Source organism: Penicillium soppii, assembly GCF_028829465.1.
Source record: "Penicillium soppii strain IBT 18220 chromosome Unknown utg000007l, whole genome shotgun sequence".
Lineage (NCBI taxonomy): Eukaryota > Fungi > Ascomycota > Eurotiomycetes > Eurotiales > Aspergillaceae > Penicillium > Penicillium soppii.
Genome location: NW_026643237.1, coordinates 2,096,672 through 2,110,895, shown reverse-complemented (window position 1 = coordinate 2,110,895; position 14,224 = coordinate 2,096,672). Strand labels below are relative to the sequence as shown.

Genomic DNA, 14,224 nt, shown 5'->3' with positions numbered 1-14,224 from the left:
TGCGGAGACAATTCGGACCTTCCTTTCCCGGTCGGTCTGCTACTTGCCAGTATATCTTGCTGAGAACTCTTATAATGCAATGCATATTTTACTCATGTCTTGTATTGAGCGTTTGCTAATTTCGCTCTCAGTCCAGATTATCTCAACATTCTTGAACCATTCTCGATACACCATGGACTCGCCTATGTAATGGCTAAATGATCAAGTGACGAAAAATTCTCGGATGTAAACTCACAGACCTGTTCTGAATGCGCAAAACCGTGTAGAGATTTCCGTTGCCTTCCTTCTGATGATCATTTCGCCATTACACTTGTGTTGTTCGGTTATATATTATGGGATACTTTGAATGAAAAATATTATCGACGACTTTCACTTGCCATTCGTAATAGTTATTGTAGTCATGAAGCGTATATAGTGAGCTTTGACACCAATGCTAATTAGGCCTCCGCCTAGTCATGTTCGATGTCAACCCAAATTATACCCGTGGACAGCCCAACTGAGAAAACGTAATCCTTGCACATGATGCATGATGAGTAACAACCTTTCGCTGATATCCTAAGCATTAAGATCCACCACCCCGGATATTAAGACAGGGTTACAGAGTAGTTTCTTGGCCTTCATTCGATTCGCATGAGCCTGCCAAAACCTACAAAATGGATTCGAACGAGAAGAAAGTAAGCTACTTCAGAATACTCACTACCCCGATCCATCGTGCCCTCTCATCTATCGGAATTAACTTAATCACTTGAACAGAAGCCCATAGTCAGCGCAGACAAATATCAACAAGCTCGTGCTGTCCTTCTTCAACAAGAAAAAGAAGCTACACGATTACTTCAAAGGCTAGCCACTTCACGCCGAGAACTACCTATGGTGCAAATATCCAACCCAGAGCAATTCCAATTCGACACTCCAGACGGCGAAAAGAATCTCAAAGATCTGTTCGACAATCGCAAGCAACTCATTATCTACCATTTCATGCTCGGTCCAGAGGAGCATCGCGGATGTGTAGGATGCTCTTTTTGCATGGATCACATCCCTGATCTCGGTCATCTGCATAGTCGGGATACCTCATTTGTGGGTGTCGCTACTGCACCATTATCAGAGATCTCTGCGTTCAAACAGCAGATGGGATGGAAGTTTCCATTTTATAGCTCTGCCAAGACTCATCAGGCGTGGAAGAAAGCTGAAGAGGAGGGCGAAGTGATTACTTGGAAGCCTGGGAATGGGTATTTTGGTCTCAGTGTTTTTAGGAAAGATGGTGACCAGGTTTTCCATACCTATGATACTACATCTCGGGGGATGGAAAGTATCTTGTCGACATATCATCTTCTGGATATGACACCAATGGGTCGGCAGGAGGTTGGGAACGGGATGGGTACTTTCAAACTTCATGATGAATACTAGTAGGGTATCACAGAATAACTCGGGTTTGGAAATTATCAGACTGTCTATGTATGAGCCCAGTAGGAACTCCCGAGGTCCAATGTTTATATGTTGTACGGGCTAAATCTTCGACTTTGTGGCAACTGAGTTCACCTCAACTTTTGTCTGCTAAGAGAATTGATAGTATACGTGATTGCATGGCAAATTTTCATGAGGACATATGTAGGTCTACACAATGATTGATCATACCTAGCTTGTTCAAGTGATATTAATGAGTACCAAAATGTAGGTGACTCATGATTGTTGTCTATAATTATATGTTTATACGTTGAACATGTGCATTCTTGCACAGATAGCCAAGTACAAGAAGAAAGAAACTTGAAGTTTCCCTGCCAAAAAGGGACCAGCATCAGCCTACTAGTAAATACAGCTATTTATCACTAATTGATGGTCACAAACCAAAGCCACGTTCGGAGGTCAAGAGCAAGGGACCCTGCTACGGCAATATTTCCTGGCCATGATGACAATTCAGATATCCAAACTGCATTACGTTTATTCTGTGGGATCGAATCGATATATACATACAGGCTCTTGATTGAGTTATCTAAAAAAAAATTGCCATATAAAACAGCTTTTCTCAGAGAATGTCTACAAAACACAGACGTCAGGGTGGCCGCAAAAGGCTTCTGTTAATGTTGGCGGCGAAAACCATTGATTACGTTATCGTTGATTTCTCGCCGATAGAAGCCCTGCGGCCGCCACTGGTCCCTTAAATCTCAATACCACAAGTTGCGGTGACATTATTACTGTCACGGATGTATTCATCAATCCAGCAGGGTCGGCTGTTTGCTCACCCTTGCAGATTTGTCGCTCGCCGCCGCTATTCAGCGCCCTTCTCGGCACCGTCGCGCCGATTCCATCTATCACCAAGATGGCTAGCATCACCACAAGATCCTTATGATGCGGCGTCTACAGCGCCAGGGAACACCGTTGAAGACCCAACGATCAAGACCGAGAACAGCACCCCCAATGGCGCCCCGCCCTCAACTCCATCCCCCGAATCTACCAAGCCAGCCTTAAAAACATACGGGTCTGCCATGCGCCGAGCGATGAGGAACAGGAAATCCTCACAGGAGCCATCCCAGTCAGCGACAACTGTACCAATTTGGTTCCATGAGCGCAATACGGTATCTCACGGCCAGGAAGATCATGCTCTTGCGCAATCATTACAACAGGTCAAGATCACAAAGTCAGGATCACAAGCGGAGACGGAGGCTACAAGGGAAACGATGGCGTCTGGAGGAGACCCTCATTCATCTGCACCTGATGAGCCGCCAGCAGGGAACCGGTATGCGGTGGCTGAGGAGTCATGGGAAGAGTTGTGCGCCTCTGTCAAAGCAGGCCTGCGACTACCACCGGCAAAATATGCCCAAGAGCCTTCGGTGAAGAAGTCGCATTTGGTCCTACACTACCCTGGCAATGACGGTATTTCATTTCTCGACGCTGTAGTGAAGAGACTCGCCCACGAGTTGAGCACTGACTTGGTGACCCTCAATGCCCAGGACATCGCTCAATTGTTCAGTGAGCAAGATCTCGCAGATGTCGGTGTGACTTCACCAATTCGATCGCTCGGCTATGAGGTATATCAGAATTCTGCTCCTTCATGGCCAGAAGTTGAAGACCAGGAAGCAGATGGCGAAGACGACGTCACCGAAATTGGCCCGCGAGGGATGCGCGGCGATGTCGGCACACCGCGGTTTATCACAATCGAAAGCAGCAAAGAAGCTGGCGACATTGCGCTTCCCAACTGGCTTGGGCTGAAAACACTCTTGGGTAGATCCATTAATGGTCAAACGGACGCAGATCCCGGGGTCGGCGCTTCACGAGGTGGTCGTGCTGAGACTCGCTGGACTAAACTACTCAATGAACTCCTCGGACCATCGAGCCAAGCAGCGTCAGACTCTAGCGAACCGGCAGAAACCCCCCAACCAGATGCTAGCAAGGCGCTGCCATCTCGAGATATCATTATGCACATACAGGATTACCGTGATATCCAAAACACTCGAGAGGGATCAAAGTTCATTTCGCTCTTGCACAAAGTCATTCAAGATCGGAGAGGAGCAGGGTCTAAGATTCTGTTAATCGGAACTACCTCCCAGGAAATCCATACTACACCATCCCCAGATGGTTCTGGGCTTTACAGAATGTCGTTGAAGACCAGTTCTCGAAGACTCTGTTTATAACGCCCGCCATGAACTCGAAATCCGCCGAAAAGGTCTTTGTAGAAGACCGCAAGAAGCGCACCATGGACATCAATATCCGCCACTTGCAGAGCATGCTTCGTTTCCGACTGAACGAGCAGTCTTTGCCCGCAAAAGACAATGTACTTCACGATCGTGCTTGGCCACTTGAACCTTCGACAATCAAAGAATCTGGGATTGAGGATCGGTTCTGGTCATATAACCAAGTGCATTGGATTGCCACACTTGCACTTGGCTCTGCGGAAACCAACGAGTCTTTTGGGTTCGAACATATCCGACGCGGAATCGAGCTCATGGACAAGAGTGACCGAGTCACCAATGAATGGCTGAAGGAGAAATCCCCCAAGCAAAAGGACTCGGAAGCAGGACAGACTCGAGAGCAGCTGCTGGCCTCTTTGCGCAAAACATGCAACACGCACGAAAAAAAGCTGCTCAACGGCGTAGTTGACGCAAAGAGCATTCGCACCACCTTCAACGATGTGCATGTGCCTCCTGAAACCATTGATGCTCTTAAGACACTGACATCCCTCTCCCTCATCCGCCCTGAGGCATTCACATATGGTGTTCTCGCCACAGACAAGATCCCGGGTCTTCTCCTGTACGGGCCACCAGGAACCGGAAAAACACTGCTTGCAAAGGCCGTCGCCCGCGAGAGTGGAGCGACCGTCCTCGAAGTCAGCGGGTCAGAAGTGTACGACATGTACGTCGGTGAAGGCGAGAAGAACGTGAAGGCGATTTTCACACTAGCGAAGAAGCTCAGCCCCTGCGTCGTTTTCATCGACGAAGCAGACGCCATCTTCTGCTCACGCACAGGAGCAGCCAGTCGTACCTCCCACCGCGAACTGATCAATCAGTTCCTCCGCGAATGGGATGGAATGAACGACCTCTCAGCCTTTATCATGGTCGCCACAAACCGACCCTTCGATCTCGACGACGCTGTTCTCCGCCGACTCCCCCGTCGTCTCCTTGTCGATCTACCAACCGAGGAAGACCGCCACGCAGTCTTGAAGATCCACTTGAAAGAAGAACAGCTCCACGATTCCGTCGATCTCGCCGAGCTAGCCCGCCGCACACCCCTGTATTCCGGCTCTGACCTCAAAAACCTGGCGGTGGCAGCTGCCCTGGCTTGTGTTCGCGAGGAGAACGACGCTGCCTCCAAACACACAGGCGATGAGCCGTATAGTTATCCTGAGCGACGAATCCTAACACGCGCGCATTTCGAGCGTGGAATGGAAGAAATCAGCGCTTCGATTAGTGAGGATATGTCCTCGTTGTCGGCGATTCGCAAGTTCGATGAGCAGTATGGTGATCGGAAGGGTCGTCGGGAGAAGAGTCCTGGCTGGGGATTCATTCCTGGTCCTACTGGTGAGGCGTCGTCTGATTCGGCACGTGTTCGGACATAAGTTTTGTTTTGTTGGGGGTTCCTGGCTTGTACGTTAGTGTTTCTTATGTTGATTGGGAATTGGGGTTTCCTATGTACTTTTAGCGATGATAGACCTGTACCATTAGTCAAAACGCATATACTACTGCATCTTTTATCACCATACTCGACGATCTCTTGTGTGTAAGCGAGCAAAACACGATTTCAGGATCTATTGGGCCACAGATTCCAGACATGGCTTAACAGACCACTTTTGTCTGTGCCGTTTCATAGATCACTGTTGGATTTAATCTGAGAAGAGGACCTTTGCTTGAAGTTCCTGAACATACCTTGAATGGTTACCACATACATACATGTAGTTATTTTAGAACATTGAATACATAAACTCCGGGAAAAACGTCCCCAATCTAGACTAGCTAGTCTTGGTGACTCGGGGTTGGAACAAGAGTCACAGAAGAGTAAGAAGTGATTGACACCAATTTCAGGAGATACTATATATTTCACTGGAATCTTTCAGTTTTAGGCATCCTTTTATAAGTTGAAAGGAATGTAAGAGACGAGAAATTGAGAGAATATTGGAGAGGCGATCTCAGCGGGAAGAAAACCTTGTTAAACCAAGCTCTCCCCACTTTCTCAGAGGAGAATTCACCCCCACATCCATTCAACCCCGAACCATGATGGCAACCGGGTCACGCGACGCCTCAGTTCGTGAGGCCAAATTATTCGTCAAAGAAGTCGTCCGCAATGACTGGGACTTTGAAGCCGGTGTGATCTCCGCATCTTCCGCCGACGGCACCCTTTGCCACAACCGTGAAGTGTGCGAATGGCGAGTCCGCGAATTCGACAGCTCAACCTCGGAACTCGAACCACAAAATTCAGACAGTGAGGACGATGAGCTGCCCGTGAGAACAACCCCCGGCGCACAAGCCGACATTGAGCGCCGTCGCAAACGCCGTCGGCAGATGGACGATGAGATGGCGTGGAACGAAGGACTCCGTGTGTGGATGGCCAGGCGCAATGCGTGGTCTGGCGCGAAGACTCGACGGCAGATACAGACTGAAGAGCGAAAGCGTGCGATGGCTGGTGGGCAGACGGACACAACAGATCAGTCGGATGGTTTGGAGAGAGACACCGGGGCATCTTCCGCGACATCCCACTCCACAACTTTGTCTAGCACTGGTAGTGATGGTGTTTCCAGTTTGGCAAACCAGACCGAGACTTCCCTTGCGATTGTAGACCAGCAGAAGAGCGAGGAACTACAACGGCGAGTGGACTTGACTTCAGGGGCGCAGGGTGATCAAGAGGAAGGGCAATCTACAGCACCAGATGAAGAGGTCAAAGGAAAAGCATCTTCAGAAACCAATATTACAGAGCCAGATCATTCATCTGCAACTGATCCGTCGCATCTGACAACATTCCCAGCCGTGGAAGATCAAACTGAAGAGGAAAAGGAGGAAGAAGAGCTCGATGAGCCCCTTATCCCTGTGGCACCTCCTTTTATCTCAGACGACAATCCCGTCCGCGCAACCATCATGCCCTCAATTTACCCCTCAATCTATACGAAAGTCGTCGTGCAAGGAATGACTCCCACCATGCCCGTTAACCTGGCCCATTTGACGAAAGCCATGGTCCAGGGCTGGAAATCAGATGGACAATGGCCACCCAAGCCGGCAGTGACATCTATTGTCCTTGGAGATACCGCCACTGTACCCAAGAAACCTGAAGAGCGTGCCGAAGAAACACCGACGGGTAGGCGTAAGAACAGTATCACCAACGCCGTGAAGAAAGTGTTCCACTTCGGACACCCGTTCCATCGCCGTGGATCAACCAGCCATGATGCTGGGAATGGAGCTGCTTAGGAAGGCGTGGTGTCTACTGGTATCTATCATGAGTAATTGCATAGCTGTTATGGTCATGGCTAAGGGGATTGAGAGGATCTGTCCACTCTGGTCGGTTTGATCCTGGCTGCGTTTGGCGTCTGTTTGGTGGCTCTGCTCTTTATTTTTTCTTGTTCAAAATCTGAACATGGGTGTTTGATTTCCTTTCCAGTTTCGCACAACGAAGAAACACGATGCAATGTATATGGGCATGAATGAGAATGACTTGAAAATTTTGATGTTTGCCTAACATCCACGTAGTCTGATTGACTCTACGATACTCACTCCCAAAACTTCGATCTCGTATATTGTTCCTTGCTGAGTTGTATTCCTCCGTTTCTGCATCTCGACGGGTCCAATAAATCTGAGTGGAGCCCTATATTGCAGGGTACAATTGGCACTATGTATGTTAATCGAACATCAGAAATGCAAACTTGGTCACATTTATCTCTTAATCTACGGGGTCGGATTCTATGTAACAGAGTGAAACTAGCACGTTGGTTTGGATCTCCCTCCATCGGACTCGAGACCAATAACGTTAGTCTGTTTCAAGACATTCTACTTGAAACAATCAGCTCCAAGTTGTTCCATGCCTTAAATTCACGTCATATTTTCACCATGTGTAAACAGAGAAACAATGGATCAATGGAGTGGAAGGATCCGGTTCATGTTGCCCCTTAACTAAGCCCTGACCCAGCTTTGAAGGCCCTTAATCTACGAAATATGATATAATAGAGCCATTCCCCTCCCCTGTAAAGTGTGTTCATCCAAGAGTGCTCACACCTTCACCATGTCTACCTTCAGAAACCTCGCCGTCCTCGCCGTGTTGGGTCTTGTCAACGCACAAGAAACCATCGGGTTCGGCCCATACTTCGCCCTCGGCCCTACCTCGTCCTGGATCCGCGAAGCAACCACAACACTGGTTCTCCCCGAAGTCCCGAGCCCACAGAAAGACCGTCTTGCCCTTTGGCCTGGTATGGGGACAAGCGGCGGTGATTTGATTCAGGCTCTTGCTGTTTCGTTCGCTGACCCTGCAGCGTGAGTGGTAATGAGGAAACTTGTGCGAAGTGATTTCATGTCTGACTTGTGCAGCAACTGTGGAGCGAAAGCTGGTCAATGGTGCACATGGGCTAGTACACTTGAAGACACCCAGCTGGGTGGAAAGCAGGTGCCTGCTGATGCTGGTGATGAGATCAAAATGCATTGTGAGTAAGAGGTTAGTGGGAGGAAGTGATTTGAGTTAATGATTTCATAGACAAGTACAATGATGATACCAGCAAGTTCGACCAGACGGTCTCTATCAATGGAGAGGTTGTGTCAACTCTGTCAACGAGTAAGTTTTCAATTAGTTTCAACTGCCTGTACTCAACTTACAATCTTTTCTAGGTTCTGGCCAAGCCCAGGGCTGGGGTACCGCTGTCGAATGCCAGGATGATGCCTGCAAGGGTACCGCTGCAGCACACGGTGAGTTGGAGTCCATATTGAAGCAACAAATCGGACACTAATCTGTTATAGAATATCTCGATACTACTATCATCCTGAACGCGGCTGACTCCTCTTTCGGCAATACCCTGGCCATCAACGAAGCCACTTCTTCTGGTCTGAAGACAACTGATAACGGAAAGACGTGGACTGTGTCTAGCATCAAGATCCAGTCTCACACTTATAACCTGTAACCAATAGTCGCCTGACTACTCATGTATTTCACAAAGCAACTCTGTGAAAATCACCCATGTCTTTTGAAACACTTCTGCACAATCTCGTGCCCAGTTCTCTATGTACCAATATAGCCCAGGCAAATTCAAAGCTTAGACTTTACAGCATCCATCGGGTTCTTTTTTCTAACAATCAAAGGGTCCTTGATAGTAAAAGGAAATAGCGGAAGATCCTTCTCCAAAATATTCAAAGTAGACGCTAACGTCTGACGAGACATAGCCGTAGCCGAAGTCCGATATCCAACATCCTTAGGATTCGCCTGATCAAAGAAGATCAAGAAATGGAACCCTCCCTCCCCAATACACTCAATTTGGCGAGGATACGAAATCGGGACATACTACATATCTCCCTTCTTCAAAACATAAGCATCGGTAGACCCATCCGGATCCATGATGGTCATACGGCCCTCTCCCTCGGCAACATACCCCAGCTCCGCCGCCTCGGGGTGCCAATGTGCCTCGCGCATGCCAGTGTCTTCAACGCGTAAGGAGTACATAGATATATTGTGCAGAGCCGGCCAGAATTGGTTCCGTGCCGTGCGATTCGAGCCGACGTCCGAGGCAACGGGTGGCTTCATGTTCTCGATGTCGTACTTGTGCGAGTCGGAAAAGTAGGCTGTGGAAAGGACATGGGGCTTTTCCTTGCGCTGGACAATGTACTTAGGCTGGGTGTTTCGGGTGATATTCGACCAGTCGTCAGAGTGGTGGTCGTAGGTGTTGCCGAGGACGGCGTCTTTCATGGCACCCATCGAGGCGGACAGAGCGAAATCTTGTGGGTTTTCATGGCGGAAACAGATGATTGTCTCCGCTTCTTCATTGCTGATGTTTTCGATATGGTGTAAGGAACCAGATTCGACATGGAACATTTGACCGGATCCAATGACGAATGTAGAGAATACATTGCCTGTGTCGGGGATACTGACGAGCACGGTTTCGCATAGACAGTAGGCAAGCTCGTTGGCATTTGCAAGCCAGTGCGGCTCGCGGACTGATGAAGGGGAGAGGTTGAGTCGTTCGATAGAGAGGTTCTTTAAGAAGACCGGTTCATACTTGGAGTAAACTGCCAGAATAACGCATTGCGAAAGCTTCTTGTAATTAATCCACGAGCAGGACTATTCCGTACCAAACTAGCCGACAAGCTATATACACCCTGTCTAGAAAGTTGATATCGTTACATTAGCAGAAGCTTAATATAACATCTTTCCAGACCTTCTAAACACCATAGATGGTCAGCCTGATATGTATCCTTCACCCTACACTTCACTGAGCCTTTGAAGCAAGGCTACAATTTCAAGCCCGATTCTGACAAATGCGGAGAAATCAAATACTGGGGTATGTCTTATCCGCTATAGACTAATAAGGCTAGCGTTTCGTGTCCGGTGTCTAATTATATAGGTCGGTAATGGAGCTCCTACAACCGGTGCTTTGAAAAAGGGACCGGCGGATGTGCAATACACCTAGCACATCAGTCACTTTATCATATCTTGCTTGCTTATAGGATTCCGCATTTGCACATTGGAAAGCCTTAATACGAGGAAATCCATTCCATGCGCTTAAGCCCTTATCCGGTACTACCTATCCCACGCCCTGGGGAGAGATATTGCGGGGAATAAAACCACATTCACAGATTCCAACGCCGACTCGCCGACAGTGGGTCCCTTGAGAATCAAGGTCAGTTGGAGCAGCATCTAGAATGTCAGACTCAAGCCTCAAAATGCAGTAGTCAGCTTCCGCCGGCAAATACATTTTGCGGTCGAGTAGCTGGACGTTGTATAAAGGGTGGTCTTGAGCTCGTTCTTTCTCCAAACGACTCCCGTTTACCTACCTACTCCAACGACTCAGCTATGACATCCAAGATCTTCAACGTCGGCATTATTGGCTACGGCCTTAGCGCTAAGATTTACCAAATCCCCTTCATAAGGGCAGCGAAAAATCTCAATCTATATGCCGTTGTCCAGAGGACGCCGAAGCCCAATGATGACGCAGAGAAGGATTGGCCGGGGATTAAAAGTTTCCGCAGTACAGAGTTATTGATCAAGGATCCCGCCGTCGACGTTGTGGTTGTGACCACTGCCCCGGATTCTCATCTTGAGTTGGCGAAGCTAGCTTTGAATGCAGGAAAGCATGGTATGCTGAGAGTTCCCTCCACGCAGCCATACATGAACACCAAACTAAGATCTGGATCCCACCAGTCGTTGTTGAAAAGCCGTTCACCCCCACATATGAAGAGGCCCAGGAACTCGTGGAGCTTGCAAAGAAGCAGAACCGCCTGCTTACGGTATATCAAAGTATGTCTTCTTCCAGTTGTATTCAATCCAGCACTCGAGCCATGAGAGGATTGGGCAAACTGACACACGACATACACAACAGGCCGACGCTGGGACGCCGATTTTCTCACCCTATCGAAGATAGTCCGAGACGGCTCCTTGGGAAGAATAGTAGAGTTCGAAACCCGATTCGAGCGCCACGTCCCCGGCATCCCGGGATCGGCATGGCGGACCAAGGCCATGCCCGGCGGCGGCGCGATATACGACCTGGGTGCCCATCTTATCGACCAAACTGTGCTGCTCTTCGGTTTGCCGAAGCGAATCACTGCGTTCCTTGGTAACCAGCGCGAGGGCGTTAGCGGTAGCGATGATTCGTTTACTGTGTTGATGCACTACGATGGATTCTTGGCTACGGCTAAGGCGGCTGTTGTTAGTCCGCAGGAAAAGCAGTTGCGCTTTTGGGTTAAGGGTACCGAGGGGACTTTCAAGAAGGTATGTGGTTGTCTGATGGTAGGAAAGGCATTAATGTTCGAGTGCTGATTTTGTTTCTTTTAGTATCACTTCGATGTGCAAGAAGAGCAGCTGAAATCAGGAATGCGGCCTGGGGATGAGGGCTACGGGAAGGAGCCTAGTGAGCGTTATGGTAAGAGACTCATGATTGACATTGCTCAATATACCGTACAAGATGCTGTGAATTTTTGATTGCTGATGGTGCTTAGGTACATTGACTTCCGTTCAGAGCGATGGTACGTTCAAGAGTGAAGTCGTTCCCACTGTCGACGCACCTCTATATACCGATTTCTATAGCAAACTCGCAAAGGCTTTGGCTGGCGAGGGTGATGTGCCAGTGAATCCTGTTGAATCTGCGAGTGTTATTCGGCTTGTAGAGCTTGCTGTTCAAAGCTCTGAGACTGGACGTACATTGGACGTCAATGTTTGATCTCAATGATAGATAGTAATTTCGATACTCAAAATATACTGGGAGCATATGAAATTGATCTTTTGAACACCCGCAGCATACACTAATTCACACATTCAAAGTTTTAATGGGAATATGGGCAAGGGTTTTTGGAATGGTGGTACTTCATTAACATTGTTATTGAGGTTCCCTTGCTAGAATCTTTGAACTCGAACAATGGTGCATGCAACGTTAGCATAATTTATGGGGTTCAATCGAAACAGCGTCATCTCAGCCAAACAAGTCGACAGCGCTGTTCTGGACAACCTTCGGGCCCAGGACTGCAGCTAGTTCAGCAACAATGCCCTTGATGGACTGTGGCTCGGTCATAGACATAGTTTCCCATTTCACCAAATCCTAGTCATAGTTGGTAAACGCGGATCATCTCCGGAATTGACACTTGAAACAAAGACTTACCTCCATGTGAACAAAGTTGTTCCTGAAAAAGAGCAACCAGTGATCGAGATCCAGTGCCTGCACTTGATCAACAGTAAGAACGCCTGGCATACCTATGTCAAAGAGCGACACCTCATCTTCAGATTTGGAATCAGCTGGAATGGCGGGTGCAGTACCCGCTCTATCTCGCGACAGTGAAACATAAGAACGGGTATTAAGCTTCTCCGTCAACTCTCCATTAAGAGGGTCCCATTCACCGGACTCAGGGTCTGCGTAACAAGAAAAAGGGGTCAGATGTCGTGCAAATTTCTCACGGTACACAAATCATGTACCTGGAATAGGGGCCATACCAAGGATGTACTGTGGACGGAAGTTGGCCTTGTAGCGCATCTTCTGACAGGAGTGAATGTAATACCCTAGATTATGACATCAGATGCAGCCTATAGCATGTTTCATAGTTGCAACTTACCCATGTAGTAGTACTTGTACTGGTTCTCAATTGAGAATGCAATTTCGCGCATGGCGCTCAGCTTGCCGAATTCCCATTGCTCGTAGGCTGGATCGTGACTGTGGGGCCGTACGTCAGATTTGCGATGCACTGAAACGTATCTGACTTGGCTTACAAGACATAAACAGAGCTGACGCCGGTCGGTAGCAAGTCTAGGACTGCGACAGCAACGAGCTCGCCATCAAGGCGGTAACACTGATGCCATGAGCCGAGCTTCTTCTCTGTGGCGTTCGAGTTCGTTAACGGATTTGGAGACCGCTTGATACCAGTGCACAGGAAGCGCTGGAAGTCTTTGGGTTTCGTGCTGGAGACATCCTCTTTATGGACGGCTGTCTGATACTTGAGAAACAAGGCAAACTTTGCCTGAGACACAGAGTCGCTTTCGATGGTAACCTCGAAACGATGCGCTGGCTCTATCGGCAGTTTGGTGGCCGGATCAATAGGCCGCTTGACATTGTCGTACTCGCTCTCGTGCACAGCTGACAGAACGTCAAAGTTGCACTTGCGGTGCTTTTTCTCTCTTTGGAGGCCGTCAGCGAGTCCGACAGTAATCAAAAACTAGAAGAAATGCTTACTCGCGAGTGCGCGGACAGAGCCGGGCTGCCTTGCGCATATACTCCGGGCCCAGGATGAATTTGTTCCATTTGTTAATCGCTTTGCGTTGATCACGGCGGGGCCGATAGTCGGCAGCCTCCAACCTCAGTGTATAATGAGGACAACAAGACTGGAGTAAGTTTTGCTTATAGTAGAGGGACCCCGATCTTATGTTAACGTCATTAGTATATAGGGTAAGGGAAATGAACCAAAACACCTACCGTCGCCAACCGCCATTGATTAAGTCTTCATAATGTTCCGGGTGTACAGACGTGGAACTGGTGTAGTACGATGCGCCTGCTACGTGTCAACACTATGAGGACGCAATTAAGAGGGGTCCACGCACTTCCATCTTTGGACTTGCAGTAACCACACGAATTTCTTTGGTAACCTGTCAGGATCACATCAAATTAGTTTTGAGGGGTAGGGCGATCGAATCGCAGTTGATGGTCCCGCCAAGTCATCTCAATCGGCAAGGCCCTGGACCAGTGGAAGCGCCACGGGGTAACAGAGGTTTATCTCAGTGGTGCCCTGCATGAGAGTGGGACATACCTAGTGGGCGGAATAGTGAAAGCTTTCGCGCGCGTTCGGCGTCAACCACTTGCATTTTCCGATGTGGCGAGACGTAAATACGAGATGGGATGGTGTTGCGTGGTTATGGTGCAGTAATTGTGTAGTTGTGTAGTTGCGTGGTTGCGTAGTTGTTGAAGTTGGGGAAATTCTTTTAGTGGCGTGTATGTAAATAGAGTGTAAATACGGTCTTTTTCTTATACAGCAAGGGGAGCCAAATAATAGAATCTTTGAAACTATTGCATTGTCTCATCTCTACTACATATATGTACTCAGTCAGACTTATTGCCGCTTCTACCTAGGTAGATCTATAA

The 14,224-nt window shown here is 48.4% G+C and overlaps 7 protein-coding genes across 7 annotated transcripts; 5 read left to right on the top strand and 2 right to left on the bottom strand.

The window, feature by feature from the left end:
* Positions 1 to 653: 653 nt before the first annotated feature.
* On the top strand, positions 654 to 1,404 carry N7529_010058 (uncharacterized protein; the record flags this gene model as incomplete). Its single annotated transcript, XM_057245585.1, has 2 exons — positions 654 to 674; positions 754 to 1,404. The coding sequence occupies 2 exons, from the start codon at positions 654 to 656 to the stop codon at positions 1,402 to 1,404; spliced, it is 672 nt and encodes a 223-aa protein (XP_057093848.1).
* A 794-nt stretch (positions 1,405 to 2,198) lies between these two features.
* On the top strand, positions 2,199 to 5,047 carry N7529_010057 (ATP-binding protein; the record flags this gene model as incomplete). Its single annotated transcript, XM_057245584.1, has 2 exons — positions 2,199 to 3,520; positions 3,568 to 5,047. 2 exons carry the CDS (start codon positions 2,199 to 2,201, stop codon positions 5,045 to 5,047), a joined length of 2,802 nt encoding a protein of 933 aa, XP_057093847.1.
* A 652-nt stretch (positions 5,048 to 5,699) lies between these two features.
* N7529_010056 (DUF4050 domain-containing protein) lies at positions 5,700 to 6,884 on the top strand (the record flags this gene model as incomplete). Its single annotated transcript, XM_057245583.1, has 1 exon — positions 5,700 to 6,884. The coding sequence occupies one exon, from the start codon at positions 5,700 to 5,702 to the stop codon at positions 6,882 to 6,884; it is 1,185 nt and encodes a 394-aa protein (XP_057093846.1).
* A 655-nt stretch (positions 6,885 to 7,539) lies between these two features.
* Positions 7,540 to 8,578, top strand: N7529_010055 (uncharacterized protein; the record flags this gene model as incomplete). The annotated part of the gene is made up of 6 exons (XM_057245582.1): positions 7,540 to 7,565; positions 7,638 to 7,940; positions 7,995 to 8,107; positions 8,158 to 8,235; positions 8,289 to 8,366; positions 8,418 to 8,578. 6 exons carry the CDS (start codon positions 7,540 to 7,542, stop codon positions 8,576 to 8,578), a joined length of 759 nt encoding a protein of 252 aa, XP_057093845.1.
* A 377-nt stretch (positions 8,579 to 8,955) lies between these two features.
* N7529_010054 (RmlC-like cupin) lies at positions 8,956 to 9,694 on the bottom strand (the record flags this gene model as incomplete). The annotated part of the gene is made up of 2 exons (XM_057245581.1): positions 8,956 to 9,645; positions 9,668 to 9,694. The coding sequence occupies 2 exons, from the start codon at positions 9,692 to 9,694 to the stop codon at positions 8,956 to 8,958; spliced, it is 717 nt and encodes a 238-aa protein (XP_057093844.1).
* Positions 9,695 to 10,461: 767 nt separating this feature from the next.
* Positions 10,462 to 11,824, top strand: N7529_010053 (dehydrogenase; the record flags this gene model as incomplete). The annotated part of the gene is made up of 5 exons (XM_057245580.1): positions 10,462 to 10,744; positions 10,810 to 10,905; positions 10,988 to 11,376; positions 11,440 to 11,527; positions 11,604 to 11,824. The coding sequence occupies 5 exons, from the start codon at positions 10,462 to 10,464 to the stop codon at positions 11,822 to 11,824; spliced, it is 1,077 nt and encodes a 358-aa protein (XP_057093843.1).
* Positions 11,825 to 12,073: 249 nt separating this feature from the next.
* On the bottom strand, positions 12,074 to 13,947 carry N7529_010052 (arginyltransferase; the record flags this gene model as incomplete). The annotated part of the gene is made up of 9 exons (XM_057245579.1): positions 12,074 to 12,199; positions 12,260 to 12,507; positions 12,571 to 12,654; positions 12,708 to 12,805; positions 12,862 to 13,266; positions 13,322 to 13,507; positions 13,562 to 13,637; positions 13,687 to 13,731; positions 13,893 to 13,947. 9 exons carry the CDS (start codon positions 13,945 to 13,947, stop codon positions 12,074 to 12,076), a joined length of 1,323 nt encoding a protein of 440 aa, XP_057093842.1.
* Between the last annotated feature and the right edge of the window lie 277 nt (positions 13,948 to 14,224).